Source organism: Salvelinus alpinus, chromosome 6 (genome assembly GCF_045679555.1).
Source record: "Salvelinus alpinus chromosome 6, SLU_Salpinus.1, whole genome shotgun sequence".
Lineage (NCBI taxonomy): Eukaryota > Metazoa > Chordata > Actinopteri > Salmoniformes > Salmonidae > Salvelinus > Salvelinus alpinus.
In genome coordinates, this window is record NC_092091.1 from 35147016 (window position 1) to 35161128 (window position 14113).

Genomic DNA, 14113 nt, shown 5'->3' on the forward strand with positions numbered 1-14113 from the left:
CTTGTTTTGTATTATGTTTTGTTTATTGATTAAATGATTCACTCCCTGAACTTGCTTCCAACTCCCAGGGCACACGTTACAGAATAACGCATCACCAAAGGGAAGCATCAGGGAGTCTTTTTTTTGTGTTGGAGGTGATGTCGTGTCCGGATGTCAGTACCGGATCTACCATGGAGGCCTCAGCCAGTTCGTTGGATTCTCATACCTCAGCTGGCTCGACAGGTTTCCATACCTCAGCGGAATCGACAGGCTTCCATGCCTCAGCTGGCTCGACAGGCTCCCATGCTTCAGCAGCCTCGACAGGCTCCCATGCCTCAGCAGCTTCGATAGGCTCCCATGCCTCACCTGGCTCGACAGGCTCCCATGCCTCAGCAGCCTCGATAGGCTCCCATGCCTCACCTGGCTCGACAGGCTCCCATGCCTCAGCAGCCTCGACAGGCTCCCTCCCATGCCTCAGCAGCCTCGATAGGCTCCCATGCCTCAGCGGGCTCGACAGGCTCCCATGCCTCAGCGGGCTCGATAGGCTCCCATGCCTCAGCAGCCTCGATAGGCTCCCATGCCTCACCTGGCTCGACAGGCTCCCATGCCTCAGCAGCCTCGACAGGCTCCCATGCCTCAGCAGCCTCGATAAGCTCCCATGCCTCACCTGGCTCGACAGGCTCCCATGCCTCAGCAGCCTCGACAGGCTCCCATGCCTCAGCAGCCTCGATAGGCTCCCATGCCTCAGCAGCCTCGACAGGCTCCCATGCCTCAGCGGGCTCGATAGGCTCCCATGCCTCAGCAGCCCCGATAGGCCCCTAGGCCTCAGCTGGTTCCCATGCCTTGACCGAAGCTGTTTCTGTTTCAGTTTCATGTCTGTGCATTGTTTGTGTTTCTTGTTTTGTATTATGTTTTGTTTATTGATTAAATGATTCACTCCCTGAACTTGTTTCTGACTCCCAGCGTTACAAGGAAACTATGTTGTGGTTTTGGGATGGAGGATGAATGGCTGTATGCATCCCAAATAGCACCCTATTCACTATATAGTGCACTACTTTTGACCAGAGCCCTATATAGGGAATAAGGTGCCATTTGTGATGCAGTCCCAGGCTCAGGGAAGGACACTATACAGCGCATTCGGAAAGTATTCAGACCCCTTGACTGAAATACTTTATATAGATAAGTATTCAGACCCTTTGCTATGAGACTCGAAATTGAGCTCAGGTATATCTTGTTTCCATTGATCATCCTTCAGATGTTTCTACAACTTGATTGGAGTCCACCTGTAGTAAATTCAATTGATTGAATATGATTTGGATAGGCACACACCTGTCTACACAAGGTCCCACAGTTGGCAGTGCATGTCAGAGCAAATAAATCAAGCCATGAGGTCGAAGGAATTATCCGTGGAGCTCCGAGACAAGATTGTGTCGAGGCACAGACCAAAAAATGTCTGCAGCATTGAAGGTCCCCAAGAACACAGTGGCCTCCATCATTCTTAAATGGAAGAAGTTTGGAACCACCAAGACTCTTCCTAGAGCTGGCTGCCCGCCAATCTGTGCAATAGGGGGAGAAGGGCCTTGGTCAGGGAGGTGACCAAGAACCCAATGGTCACTCTGACAGAGCTCCAGAGTTCCTCTGATGAGATGGGAGAACCTTCCAGAAGGACAACCATCTCTGCAGCACTCCACCAATAAGGCCTTTATGGTAGAGTAGCCAGACGGAAGCCACTCCTCAGTAAAAGGCACATGACAGCCCGCTTGGAGTTTGCCAAAAGGAAACTAAAGACTCTCAGACAATGAGAAACAAGATTCTCTTGTCTCATGAAACCAAGATTGAACTATTTGGCTTGAGTGCCAAGCATCACATCTGGAGGAAACCTAGCACCATCCCTACGATGAAGCATGGTGGTAGCAGCATCATTCTGTAGGTATGTTTAACAGCAGCAGGGACTGGGAGATTAGTCAGGATCGAGGGAAAGATGAATGGAACAAAGTACAGAGATCCTTGATGAAAACATGCTCCAGAGCTCTCAGGACCTCAGACTGGGGCGAAGGTTCACCTTCCAACAGGACAACGACCCTAAGCACACAGCCAAGACAATGCAGGAGTGGCTTCAGGACAAGTCTCTGAATGTCCTTGAGTGGCCCAACCAGAACCTAGACTTGTAACCAATCTAACATCTCTGGAGAGACCTGAAAATAGCTGTGCAGCGACGCTCCCCATCCAACCTGACAGAGCTTGAGAGGATCTACATAGAAGAATGGGAGAAACTCCCCAAATACAGGTGTGCCAAGCTTGTAGCGTCATACCCAAGAAGAATCAAGGCTGTAATCACTGCCAAATGTGCTTCAAGTAAGTACTGAGTAAAGTGTCTGAATACTTATGTGAATGTGATATTTCCATTTTTGCAATGAAATTTGCAAACATTTCTAGAAACCTGTTTTTGCTTTGTCATTATGGAGGATTGTTTTTATTTTTTATTTTAGATTAAGGCTATAACGTAACAAAATGTGGAGCAGGTCAAGGGGTCTGAATCCTTTCCGAATGCACTGTATGGCCTATGTTTGGACCAGGACCGAGACTGTTGTCTTTTCGAGGGTTATTCGCTATTGCCCTGTGTTTTGGTTAATCATGTCACATGACCTGGATTTTAACCTTTATTTAAAGCCTTTTCAAGAAATTAGAATTACACCAAAAATGTAAGCAATTGTCTGAGGATGGTGCTGGACCATTTGACATGAATGAAAAAGAGGAGATTGTGATGAAAATGCATTAAATAAAGGTTCAAATGCTGGTCATGACATGATCAACCAAAGCACTCAGACCTAACTATTATGATTAACCAAAATTGGGTGAACTCCTCCTAGACATAACGCCTCCTCCTCCAAGTGACAGGGATGTACGGCGATATCTTATTGTTTCCAGTTTCATTTAAATAATTCATTAACAGGTGACCCATGTGACTGTGACTGCCTCTAATAGAAAAGCAACGGATCCCTTTGAAAACAGCCTTTGTGGCATCGATATGAGTCAGAAACAGTTATTCTAGTGTCAAAATTGACTACAAAGTGTAAATATGATTATTTTGGTCATATAGTCAGTCTCGTCTAAAACATCCATACGTCACAACGTATTAGCCGCAGCTTTGAAATGGAATGTGAGATGTAAATCTACATCTAGAATAGGATGATAGAAATCCTCAATAATTCATGTAATGATTTTTCTATTTGATCGTAATTATTCCTATATAGCCTACACTTTCTTGTTTTGAACTTCTAATGCAAGTTAGGCAGGTGTGGCAATTTCTTTTACCTATATTTAACTAGGCAAGTCACTTAAGAACAAATTCTTATTTTCGATGACGGCTTAGGAACAGTGGCTTAATTGCTTTGTTCGGGGCCAGAAGGACAGCTTTTTACCTTGGGGATTCGATCTTGCAACCTTTCGGATACAAGTCCAACGATCTAACCACTACGCTACCTGCCACCCCAATGATCGCAAGAGCAGCTGCTCGCGGTTTTGATGGCTCCAATGCAGTTCCACCTCTGACACAGCCAAAACATCTGCTATGCAGGTGTTTGCTATCACCGGTTAACGCTTGAGCTGACTGAATCCAGGGGAATCTATTCAATTTGTATCGCTGAATCGTTATAGGTTGCCGATTGAAATGTAAAGGTAATTTCCGATTGAGCTGACATATGCAGCGTTAATTGTGAATGCAGTCTCCGCCAATGCGGATTGTCTTGACATTTTCATCACGCTGTAATGCTGGACTTCCAGTGATATGGATTGAATAAAGTCCTAGGCCTATATTGTAGACTACTTAGAAGACTCCTTGACTCAAGGTGACAAAATGTAGATTCTCAGCAGAAGGTCATACAAGCGGGCTTCAACTCCGTCTGGGCCTATTCTATTTCCAACCAATCAGTTTCTGATGGAAGGACTCCTTGATGGAGGTGTAAATCTAATTGCACATTAATAGACTGAAACACACCTTATGTTATACACTTACCATACTTGCTTGTCAATTCGTATTAGCTGCAGCTTAATCAAAGTCAGGTCGTTTATCTCACATAGGCCTAATTGAACAAAGCTGACGGCAGCTTATTATTGCTTACCCAATAATAATGCACTAAATCACAGATTGGGCACATCATTGCATGTTGCCACACATCATGAAACACATTGAGCCAAAAATTACAGACATTCGCCATTGTCGCAAAATAGAACTCAATTGATTGAACATGAAATTGACTTTGATATGATTGAAACAGCCTTCGGAAAGTATTTACACAAAGTGTTAGGTTTGGGGCAAATCCAATACAACACATTACTGAGTACCACACTCCATATTTTCAAGCATAGTGGTGGCTGCATCATGTTATGGGTATGCTTGTAATCACTGAGAATTGGGGAGTTTTTCAGGATAAAAAATAAACAAAATGGAGCTAAGCACAGGCAAAATCCTATAGGAAAACTAGGTTCAGTCTGCTTTCCACCAGACACTGGGAAATTCATTGCCCTTTCAGCAGGACAATAACCTAAATCACAAGGCCATATCTACACTGGAGTTGCTTACCAAGAAGACAGTGAATGTTCTACTTGAAAATCTATGGCAAGACCTGAAAATGGTTGTCTAGCAATGATCAACAACCAAATTTGACAGAGCTTGAAGAAATTTGAAAAGAATAGTGGGAAAATGTTGCACAATCCAGGTGTGGAAAGCTCTTAAAGACTTATGCAGAAAGACTCACAAGCTATAATCACTGCCAAAGGTGCTTCTACCCAGTATTGACTCTGGGGTGTGAATACTTATGTAAATTAGATATTTATAAATGTACTTTTCAATACATTTGCTACATGTTCTTCAACCATGTTCTCACTTTCTCATTGTGTGTTATTGTGTGTAGATGGTTGAGAAAGAAAATCTATTTAATCCATTTTAAATTCAGGTAACACAACAAAATGTGGAATAAATCAAGGGGTATGAATACTTTCTGAAGGCACTGTAGACCCATGTAGCCTATGTAGGATACCTTTCAACGCAGTCATCTTGGTTTTAATTTTAAGCATCATTTTATCGTTCACCTGTTTGTAACAATTGCTATTAGCCTACTTTGGCAACTTTGTATTTGTAGTCAACGTGTTCTGGAGTTATCGGCAGTCAGAGTCAGACAGATAGCCTAAACGTCTTGATTTTTGCGTAGATTTTCTGTGAATAAAGTGCCGCGGAATGGAAAAATAATAACTTAATGATGCACTTTGGCTGCTTTATGAATGGTCTGGATCACTCGTAGATGTGCGATGGTTTACATTTGAGTGATAATTCCCCGATGATCTTAACGTTAGGAAGGCCATGGGAAACGAGGCCCAGGTATACAGTAGATATTCCGCTGTTCCTAGTGAATCCTATATTCATATCAGACTCTTGGGTTGAATTGTAAAGTGGTTCAAATAATTGTTTTGACTATTTATTTTACAAAAAAGCGCATTGGTCTGGCACAATTTGACAACGTCAGAGTTTATGAAAATATACATATTGTTAATATCATAGATGAGCAATGGAAAAGGAAACACAAGGCAAAACTATGGTATGTCTGGTGTGGGCCAATGTCAACTGCACTTGTTGAACAAGTTTTAAAATTCCCTCTCCGGCCTAAATACTATTTCAAAGAATATATCCTACAAAGTGCAGATTATATGCTCACGTGGTTATATAGGCTATGCTACGTATACACAATAGTGCATTTTTGAATTATTAATAAGGACAATATTGGTTCATTTCACGCCTCTAGCAGTAATTGTATGGTTTGAGTGTATGCGACAGGTCCTACACCACAACGCCTGCCCACAGTCACAGCTTCTGCACAATCCCAATTCGCATGTTGCATGATTCTAACCGTATTACTGTTTTCCCAAATTCACAAGCTTTGAAAACGCACATCTTGACAACCCACCATCTTGCAAATTATCACTTTGACACCCAGCCATCATCACGGGACAAGTTTAAGTATCCAACCAATGATAATTAAGGGAGGATACCCAAATGCGTAAAAAACACCACGCATCCCGCCTCTCTGTTTGTGCAACTGTGCGCGTAAAAGCGTGCGCGTCATAGGCAAAGCCAACCAAGCCACCATCCAAGAGCCAACCAAGTCCCCTCGCACGTCTCGGGCGCATAATTACTGTAGAAGTGTTTTTATTGTTTGGGATAAAAACGATCTGGTGATATTCGTGTTAAGAGAGAGACGCAAGTGGCGTAGTAATGAGAGGGCCGAGGAGAGTGTAAGTGTTACCTCATTAAGATAATGACTAAGATATCGCAGCCATTACATCAGTTGGAAAATGCAGCAGCGATTAAAGAGGGCCAACACCGTTGGTTCCTCGAGGCAACGAGAACAAACCAGCCCTCTGAAGCCCGTCTGTTATGTTCTGGCTAATGTGTGTCATGGCAATGAAAGGCCTGAACATCTTCGTTTTATTTTTAACACCCCTTCGCCTTCGTCTTCTCCAACCAACCAACCAACCAACCAACCGCTTGGTATTGTCAATAATAAGTGCTCAATAAAATAGTATAGGCTACTATACCTTTATCAAAAGCTGCATGGACAGAATTGCCAAGGTTATAAATCAGGTAATACTCAGAATATTTCTGGAGATATCATAATTGGTATCAATATGCAAGGACGTGCTGTTTGTCCTACAATGAACTGTGTGTGCAGCTGATTTCATATGCGTGTTCTGCATATAGAGTGCAATGTATTTAGCTAAATAATAACACAAAACCGACAAACGCATATCTGCCTGAGCCATGCAAAAGTTGAATTTACAGTTTGATCTTTGAAGCGTTCTTTTTTTTTTTACAACACAGGGAACTTCGGCTGGTTCATTTTATTCTGCAAGCTTTAAAGCTGGAATCCTAGTTGCTACATATACATGGATGATATATAGGCCTAGCCATTGATTCTTGGAGAATAGAACTTGTAAATGCTTAGTTTAACTGTCGTACCCCATCAGAACCCAAAATACAAGTTTGTTTTACTTCAATATTTGTAAACAATGTAAATGTAGACAAACACTGTATAGCCTCAAAACATGGTTGAAACTATAATTGAGATATCATGGATGGTCAGTCCTTGCATCCTTTGCTTTCTGTTTGAATTTGAGAGTGGTTACATTTCTCCAGGCCCATCCCTCAGCTTTTTACCAAAACACAGGTGGGGTATCCGCTGTGTTATTGTTTCAATTAAGGATTCTAGCTTTAAATATTTTGTCTGCATGACACACTCACGGACAGTGATTTTAATCTCAAATCATGGTGCAAATTGGTAGGCCTGTTTTTTCAATTAAGAAAAATATTCAAAAATAAGAATTGTAATCAACATTGATTTATATTTTAGTTGGGCCAGCATAAGTGGTTGACTTTATGATTTCTTTCTATTTGTTGTAAATTGTGAATATTTTTGTCATTGTTGGGATCATCCGAAACGATCCGCAATAAGAAAGGGGGCCACGGCTATAGTCGTTTGAACATGAGGGGCCACTGCCTAATAATTCACATAGCGGTTGAATGGCTTATTATTAATGAATTGGAATGGCGCACCCATCCTTTGCCCAGAGCAATAAATAAATAATGTTTAGAAGCCATGCATACGATAAAATGCCTCCTTATTGTTGCTAAATTGGACATGTGTGCAATACTGCTGATGAGCAGACAGCTAATGTAAAAACAGATCACATTTAGTCAAGTTCATTTGTTTTCTATGAACGATTACCAATCAGTCCTAAAGGTTAAAAAAAACAATGATTTTGTGCATCGTGCAATTCGATGGCATTTAGGCTATTTCTTCCTAATAGCCTACATTTTCTTATTTTTCCCCTAATAGCCTAAATTATACGAAAAAGAAAATGTATACCCTCGTAATAGCCTTACTCATCAAAATGTTGCAATATAAATAATGATGGTGTGCATCAATACAAATCTGATTTGCCATACAGTGTTCGTGTGATTACCTCCTTGGTCCCTCGCCTCGGCGAGCATACATTGTTTTATCTGTTTGCTAGCTTTTAATTAGGCAATCTAATGGTGGACCACTGAACTATCCCGCTTTTCTATCCTCAAATGGGAAGAACGTCTGACGCTTCTTGTGTTGAAATTCACCAATGACCGGCTCTGCAGTCTCTGTTGTGAATACCAATTAATGCATATGCAAATAACGCTGCAGGAAATATGAGAACAAATTATTTGTTTAAGGGACACATAATCCCTATATTTGAGCCATCGTCGTTTTATATTTATTTTCGTTCATTTTTCAAGAGCTACCTTTTGTTTTACAGTTTAAATTTCATTGGGACAGTCACGTATAGCCTAATAAAGACAATAGTCCAGGTTATTTTCTTATTTCGTTGCTAAACTGTGAGGAAACTACAATTGGGCTATAGCCTACATAAAACAGCCTAGCGTTCCCTTGTCACTGTCGAGACCAGCAAAGGTCAACTTGGCTAGAACAGGAATTTAATAACACAGTAATCAGCAAACGATTCACCAATTAGGGAAGCCCAAACAAACGTGCCCCAAGGCGCTTCCATCCGAGAGTCAATTCACTTGAAAGCGGCCCCTCGCCACTATTCTCTGGGGGATGTGATTATACTTTAAAAAAAAATACTATTCTAATGTTCATTTAATTATAGTCCCACGTGGTATTTTTTAAAATCTCTGTCACCGATAGCAAACATACACGTTGTCCCAAATAGAAAATAATACGAGTATACAAGACCCGAGATAGGCGCAAATGTCCTGTAGGCCAGCTGATAAATGTTTTAAAAAAACATGTTTTGGGCAATAGCCCTGATAGACCTACCGGTTTATATCTTGTTGTAAATCCCTGCTCTCTATGGCCCTAATAAGTCAAAAGGTTTCGCTTATTAGGCTACCATAAGCATAAAGGCCTATCTGAGCCTGGTTTAAGTAAGCCTAATATTGTCCTTTTTTTCTTCAAGAAATTTTAATAACTGTTCCGTTTTCACTTTTAAATCAACGGATAATGCCAAAATATGGACAACGAACAATATAACATTTCCAGTGATATGTTGTTTGTTTACAATTTTTTCTTTAGTTTTAATGTCAGTGCACTTTTTAATCTCTCACGCTGAGATGCCTCGCGCTTGCTGTCTGTCGGGTGCGCTTGTCTCGAGCGTTGTGCTCGCATAGAACAGCTGCTGCGCGAAGACCACCTTCCCGATTCCCAGGGTACCAACCCAGCATCTAATCAAACCATTCATTCTCACCATCACATAGAGAGAGCTGCCTGCTGCATATGCATATAGGCGACCGAGGGTAGACTACAGTTCTCGCCAAATGAATGCGGTCACATGATAAAGTGAAAAGTAGTCTAAAGAAAGTCCTATTTGCATTGCCGATTAAATCATGTTCGATTAAATAAACATGTAGGCCTAGTCCTAACTTTGAATCTATAGGTGATTTTAAATCTATAGGAAATACATTTATTTTGGAAATATATAAATTGTAAAACTTGAAATCCGGGCATTCGAGATGAAGATTTCAGATTAACCCCATAGGCCTACGCTTTCAGCCTGCAGAAATATTAATGCCACATGGTGTTTTGAATGTTTGGATGACAATGAAGTTCAGGCTGGCTGCCCCCGACGTCTTTCACATAGAAGTATCCGAGAAGAATCATTTTAGTATCATTCCGTCTTTATTCAACCCTTTCTCTCCATCTAATAAACTTTATAAGTTTATTTGCTAGTATAAGTGTATTTGTACAAAAAAAACTAAACAAACAATCAATCAGACATATGAACAGTCCTTTTTCTGTCATGGCCTCGACTCGATGCTGGCTCTCAGTCATATTCAATATTACATCCTTTTACTTCTTCTGTAAAGTTGTTTTTTATATACTGTTTTTTTTTTTTTCAAATGTATTTTTCATCGTTTGTTGAGCGCAGTTAGTCACATCACATGTAGACCAGGTTAAAAGTGTTTTTATGGAATCGTCTTGTTGATGTATCTACCGCTGATGCTGCGTGCCGGGCATGGCGTTACCCAGCGGGTTCAATGCCGGTTGGCCCCCAGGCCCAAGGCCATGGATGAGTACTCTCGGGACAAGAGGCCTCTGGAGACCGGGATGTGGTTGCTGCGGAGTCCGGTACATACTGCTGTACATTGCTGCGGCTGCTGCGGCTGCTGTTGTGCTGTCCATGGTGCCCAACAAGCTCGGGTGGTAGAAATAGGGCGACGGGAACATTCTTTGTAAAGCGGAATAATTTCCGGCTTCAGCCAGTAGCTCTAATCCGACCGCTGTCTGTCTTTTCCACTTCGTCCTGAAATCAGATCAAAATACAACAAATCAATTATTTAACTGGTTCAGACTCTGAGAATTCCCCAAACGGACCCTTAATTGGTAAGATCTAATTATTTGCAGCATGAATCGGTGATTATGCCTATAATTAGCCTAGGCAAATGACACATCCAAGAAAAGTTAGGCTTTTTCAAGTGGGCAGTGCCTATATTTAGTCTATAAGATCATAGATTCATTTCAGATCATTACTCCCTCAATTGATCCTTCTCGCTAGGCCTCACCAAGTGCACTGTAAACATTGGCAGGCTAACTTTAAGATGGTAGGCTATAGCCTATTTAGGCCTATACAATAATGTATAAAAACGTAGACGTTGTATTACTATCGGCTATATTGAACGAGAAAGAAAACCGCAGGATTTTAAAATGATTGCAGTCATACCATATTTCGTCATTATATTGTGCTGTGTCTGTATTTATTTTAGCTACTATATGGGCGCCGGCGCTGTTAACACTAATCTTGGCTGACATTTGGGGAAATCTTAACAATGATGCCGGAGAGGCAAATTGTGCATTGTCAACATCATGTAGCGACTGTTCAGACATACTTTTATAACCCCAGAGGGATGTGTATTTCAATAACCAATACCATGTAATAAAACTGTGTGGGTTAATCTTGTAAATAAATATCCTCATGTGTCTAGGTCCATGGCAACCATTTTGATTAGACCTGTTTAACTATTCCTCTTGATCTGTTCTAAAGTTATTCTATTGTACTGTATTGCATTCTATTCGATTCTATCTGTTCAGTAGTCCTAATTGTCTGAAATCCATGCAGGTTATGGGCCTGCATTTAAAGGCAACAAAAGCCTAATACAAACCAAAATACACTTAACTGCACATCAACCACAGGCCAACTCCTATTAATTATATTCCAGTCTAACGAAATTAACTAAAAAACAGCACATGCATCCACCTTACATCGTGTTATTATAGGCTTACATTACTACAGTTATTAAAATGATATAACATTATTAGTAGTAGGATATATTCATGTAAATAACATCACCACCAATAAAAACTAGCCTAATAATAAAAAAAATAAGCTGATAATAATAGCCTAATAATAACAGAGATTATTAAAAAACAAAAACATTGTGAAGATAATGAATGATGTTTTATAATAGGTGTGACATACCGTCGGTTTTGGTACCAGGTTTTCACCTGTGTGTCGGTCAGGTTGAGTGCTGCCGCGAGGTCCATGCGATCCTGCACGCTGAGGTATTTTTGGCGCTCGAAGCTGCGCTCGAGTTGGTTGAGTTGATGGTCTGAAAAGGCCGTCCGTGCTTTACGAGGTTTTTTTGACCGTGATTGAGGACTATCTCTGCTACTTGAAATTTCCCGTTCATTCTCTTCTTTTGTTCCTGAATGGGAAAAATTATAAGTGGATAATAATTTTAGTTTTTATATAGGCCTAATTCAAGCCTATGGTCCAATGAAAATAAATTAGCAACAAATACGTGTCCTATCAGTTCTGAGCCAAAATAAGGTCAAAATATTTATTCTAAAAATGAAAAATATAAATACATTGAAATAAACAGTTGCTTTTAAACGTTGAACCTGTTACAATAGTTTTTTCTAAAGCTAAGCAACCGAGTTGAAACTGAAGTACTTCATTTGTCAGACAGCCAGCAAAAAAATAAAAAATCTACGGCCAATAAGAAATCCGGACTGTATTTGTCAACTTAAGTTTTTAGTAGTAAAACTGGGAAATCGATATGTCAATCCATCTCTATTTGTAGCAGTTTCTGCAGCGCTCGTGATCCGCCCTCTAGGAAGAACAATAATCTCTCTAATTGACACACAAGGGAGGCTCGCGCACCGGGAACATCTCGCGCCAGCCTTACATCTGTTTTCGATTCTGTTATGCTAATAAAAAAGGGCAACTGAAAATCAACCCTTTAATATCATTGTCTAATAAGACAGCCTTTGAAACATATACACAAGGTGGTCTACATTCAAGGCAGTTAGCCTGTACTGTACACTGTGTTTGAGCTTAAAAATAACTATACCAACCAAAGAAGCCTACTAAATAGCATTATAATGTGAATTTGAATTTCCATATGCGTAAAATATATGAAAAACAAAAGTGTTCTTCTTGTTACTATTATTGTTTAATTATTATGCCTATTGACGCAATTGACCTATTCAATTTGGTGGTTATTTTCCAATAACATTTTTCTATAGGCTAGGCTACTTTCAGCTTTTTTAGGCGCAAAAAATTCAACACAAATAGGCTTTGTATGTGAGCTTTGGATGTATTCTGCACACCATTAGCCGACTATGACAGCCTACCCAATAAAATACACGTTTTTAAGTACACTGAAAAGCTCACTTACGCCATCCAAAAACTAAACCATAAAAAAAGCATACAAAACATTTCCATATAGGCCTAAGTGTAACCTAGATATTCACTTACCGTTGCATTTCATTTCCATATCGTCTCTTTTGTCCAACTTGCTCCTATGTTCATCTTGTTCCAACTTCGGCCTGAAGCCGTCCCCACTGTCCCTGGCATTCTCTGGTTTGGGGGTGTGATGGGGTGACTGTACGCTGGTGCTGTAAGGTGCGCACGCTGCCAGGGGTTTGCTGTCGCCTAAAATGTCTTTGATTAAAAACGAAGAGGTGGCAGTCCTGGGGGCACAGCCGGCCCCGGCCCCTAGCTGCTGCGGCTGGGGCGATAGTTGCAAACTCCCTGGTTGGTTGTGGTGGTGGTGATGATGTGGTAGGCTGTCTTGGAGCAGATGCGGCTCGGCGTGCTCCATGGTGACGGAGATGGGGGAAGAGGGGGCCGTTCCCACTGTGTCTATGTCCGAACATGACGGGGACGGGGTGGCCTGGCTCCGGCTGAAATCCGCTGTCCTGCTGTCACCGAGGCGGAAATCTCCGTTCATTAGCGCGGTGTTAACAGAATTAGTAGCGTTGGATAAAATAGTGTCTATTCCAAAGTTCGATCCGCTGGAGGATTCCATAGTAAGAAAAGGAAATAAATACGGTGATTTAAGTCTTCATAACAACATTAAATTGTATCCTCCATACAATTAAAACTAAACGAAAACTATAAGAGAACATAAACAGAGGCACATGTACTCCTAAAAGTCAAACGAATTTAAGAGTTGAAATGGTCAGGAAAATAAACAAAAGCGAAATCCACGTTGTATATAAAAATACGGTCCAAGAATATGTTGTTACATTCAATAGTAAATCTGGAGACCAGTGGGTCTGTCTGTGTAGTCCACGTCCTTTTGTTATGGGTAATGAACTTTCTCTCAAAGTTGTGGTGTGGAGATTCGTACGGCTAACTCCTCAACATCACGCTCCCCTTTTGCTTGTAATCGTTCTAGTGTTGCTCTACAATTACTTCCTATACTGACGTCACGGCCACGGTGAGGGAACTAATATTTTCTACTTTATCATAACACTCTCCGCGTTTTCCTCTTCCTCTCCTGTCATTGGTTACAGCGTGACGGCCCCCGCACCTCACCAATCAGGGAGTTGTTTCTTTATCTTGACAATCTCGAGCCAGCCATTGAATTCTGGATGATCTTTTGAGCCATGCGTATTCGACTATGCCTTGGCATAAGCCTTCTTCATGTAAGCAGAAAAATAAAAACCGAAATTGCTGTACTTAAAATGGAGTGTTGAATAGAAAGGAAATGAAATGCAGCACTGGAAATTCATTTGCGTTAGTATGTGTTTTTACACAGTATTTGTTTTATTCACGAGTTGATTTGTTTTTATTAACAACAACC

The 14113-nt window shown here is 41.0% G+C and overlaps 1 protein-coding gene across 1 annotated transcript; it reads right to left on the reverse strand.

Moving 5' to 3' along the window:
• Positions 1–9679: 9679 nt before the first annotated feature.
• Positions 9680–13756, reverse strand: LOC139578622 (barH-like 2 homeobox protein). The gene is made up of 3 exons (XM_071406468.1): positions 12781–13756; positions 11500–11725; positions 9680–10326 (listed from the first exon to the last, which is right to left on the reverse strand). The coding sequence occupies exons 1-3, from the start codon at positions 13331–13333 to the stop codon at positions 10014–10016; spliced, it is 1092 nt and encodes a 363-aa protein (XP_071262569.1). The 5' UTR covers positions 13334–13756; the 3' UTR covers positions 9680–10013.
• Between the last annotated feature and the right edge of the window lie 357 nt (positions 13757–14113).

What these genes read in the sequence shown, in the direction of transcription:
- LOC139578622 (XM_071406468.1), bottom strand. Translation starts at nt 13,333, where the DNA reads ATGGAATCCTCCAGCGGATCGAACTTTGGAATAGACACTATTTTATCC. An exon ending in TATGGAAATGAAATGCAACG is followed by an intron (nt 11,726 to 12,780) that starts GTAAGTGAATAT and finishes TTTCCCATTCAG; the next exon opens with GAACAAAAGAAGAGAATGAA. An exon ending in ACCTGGTACCAAAACCGACG is followed by an intron (nt 10,327 to 11,499) that starts GTATGTCACACC and finishes ATCTGATTTCAG; the next exon opens with GACGAAGTGGAAAAGACAGA.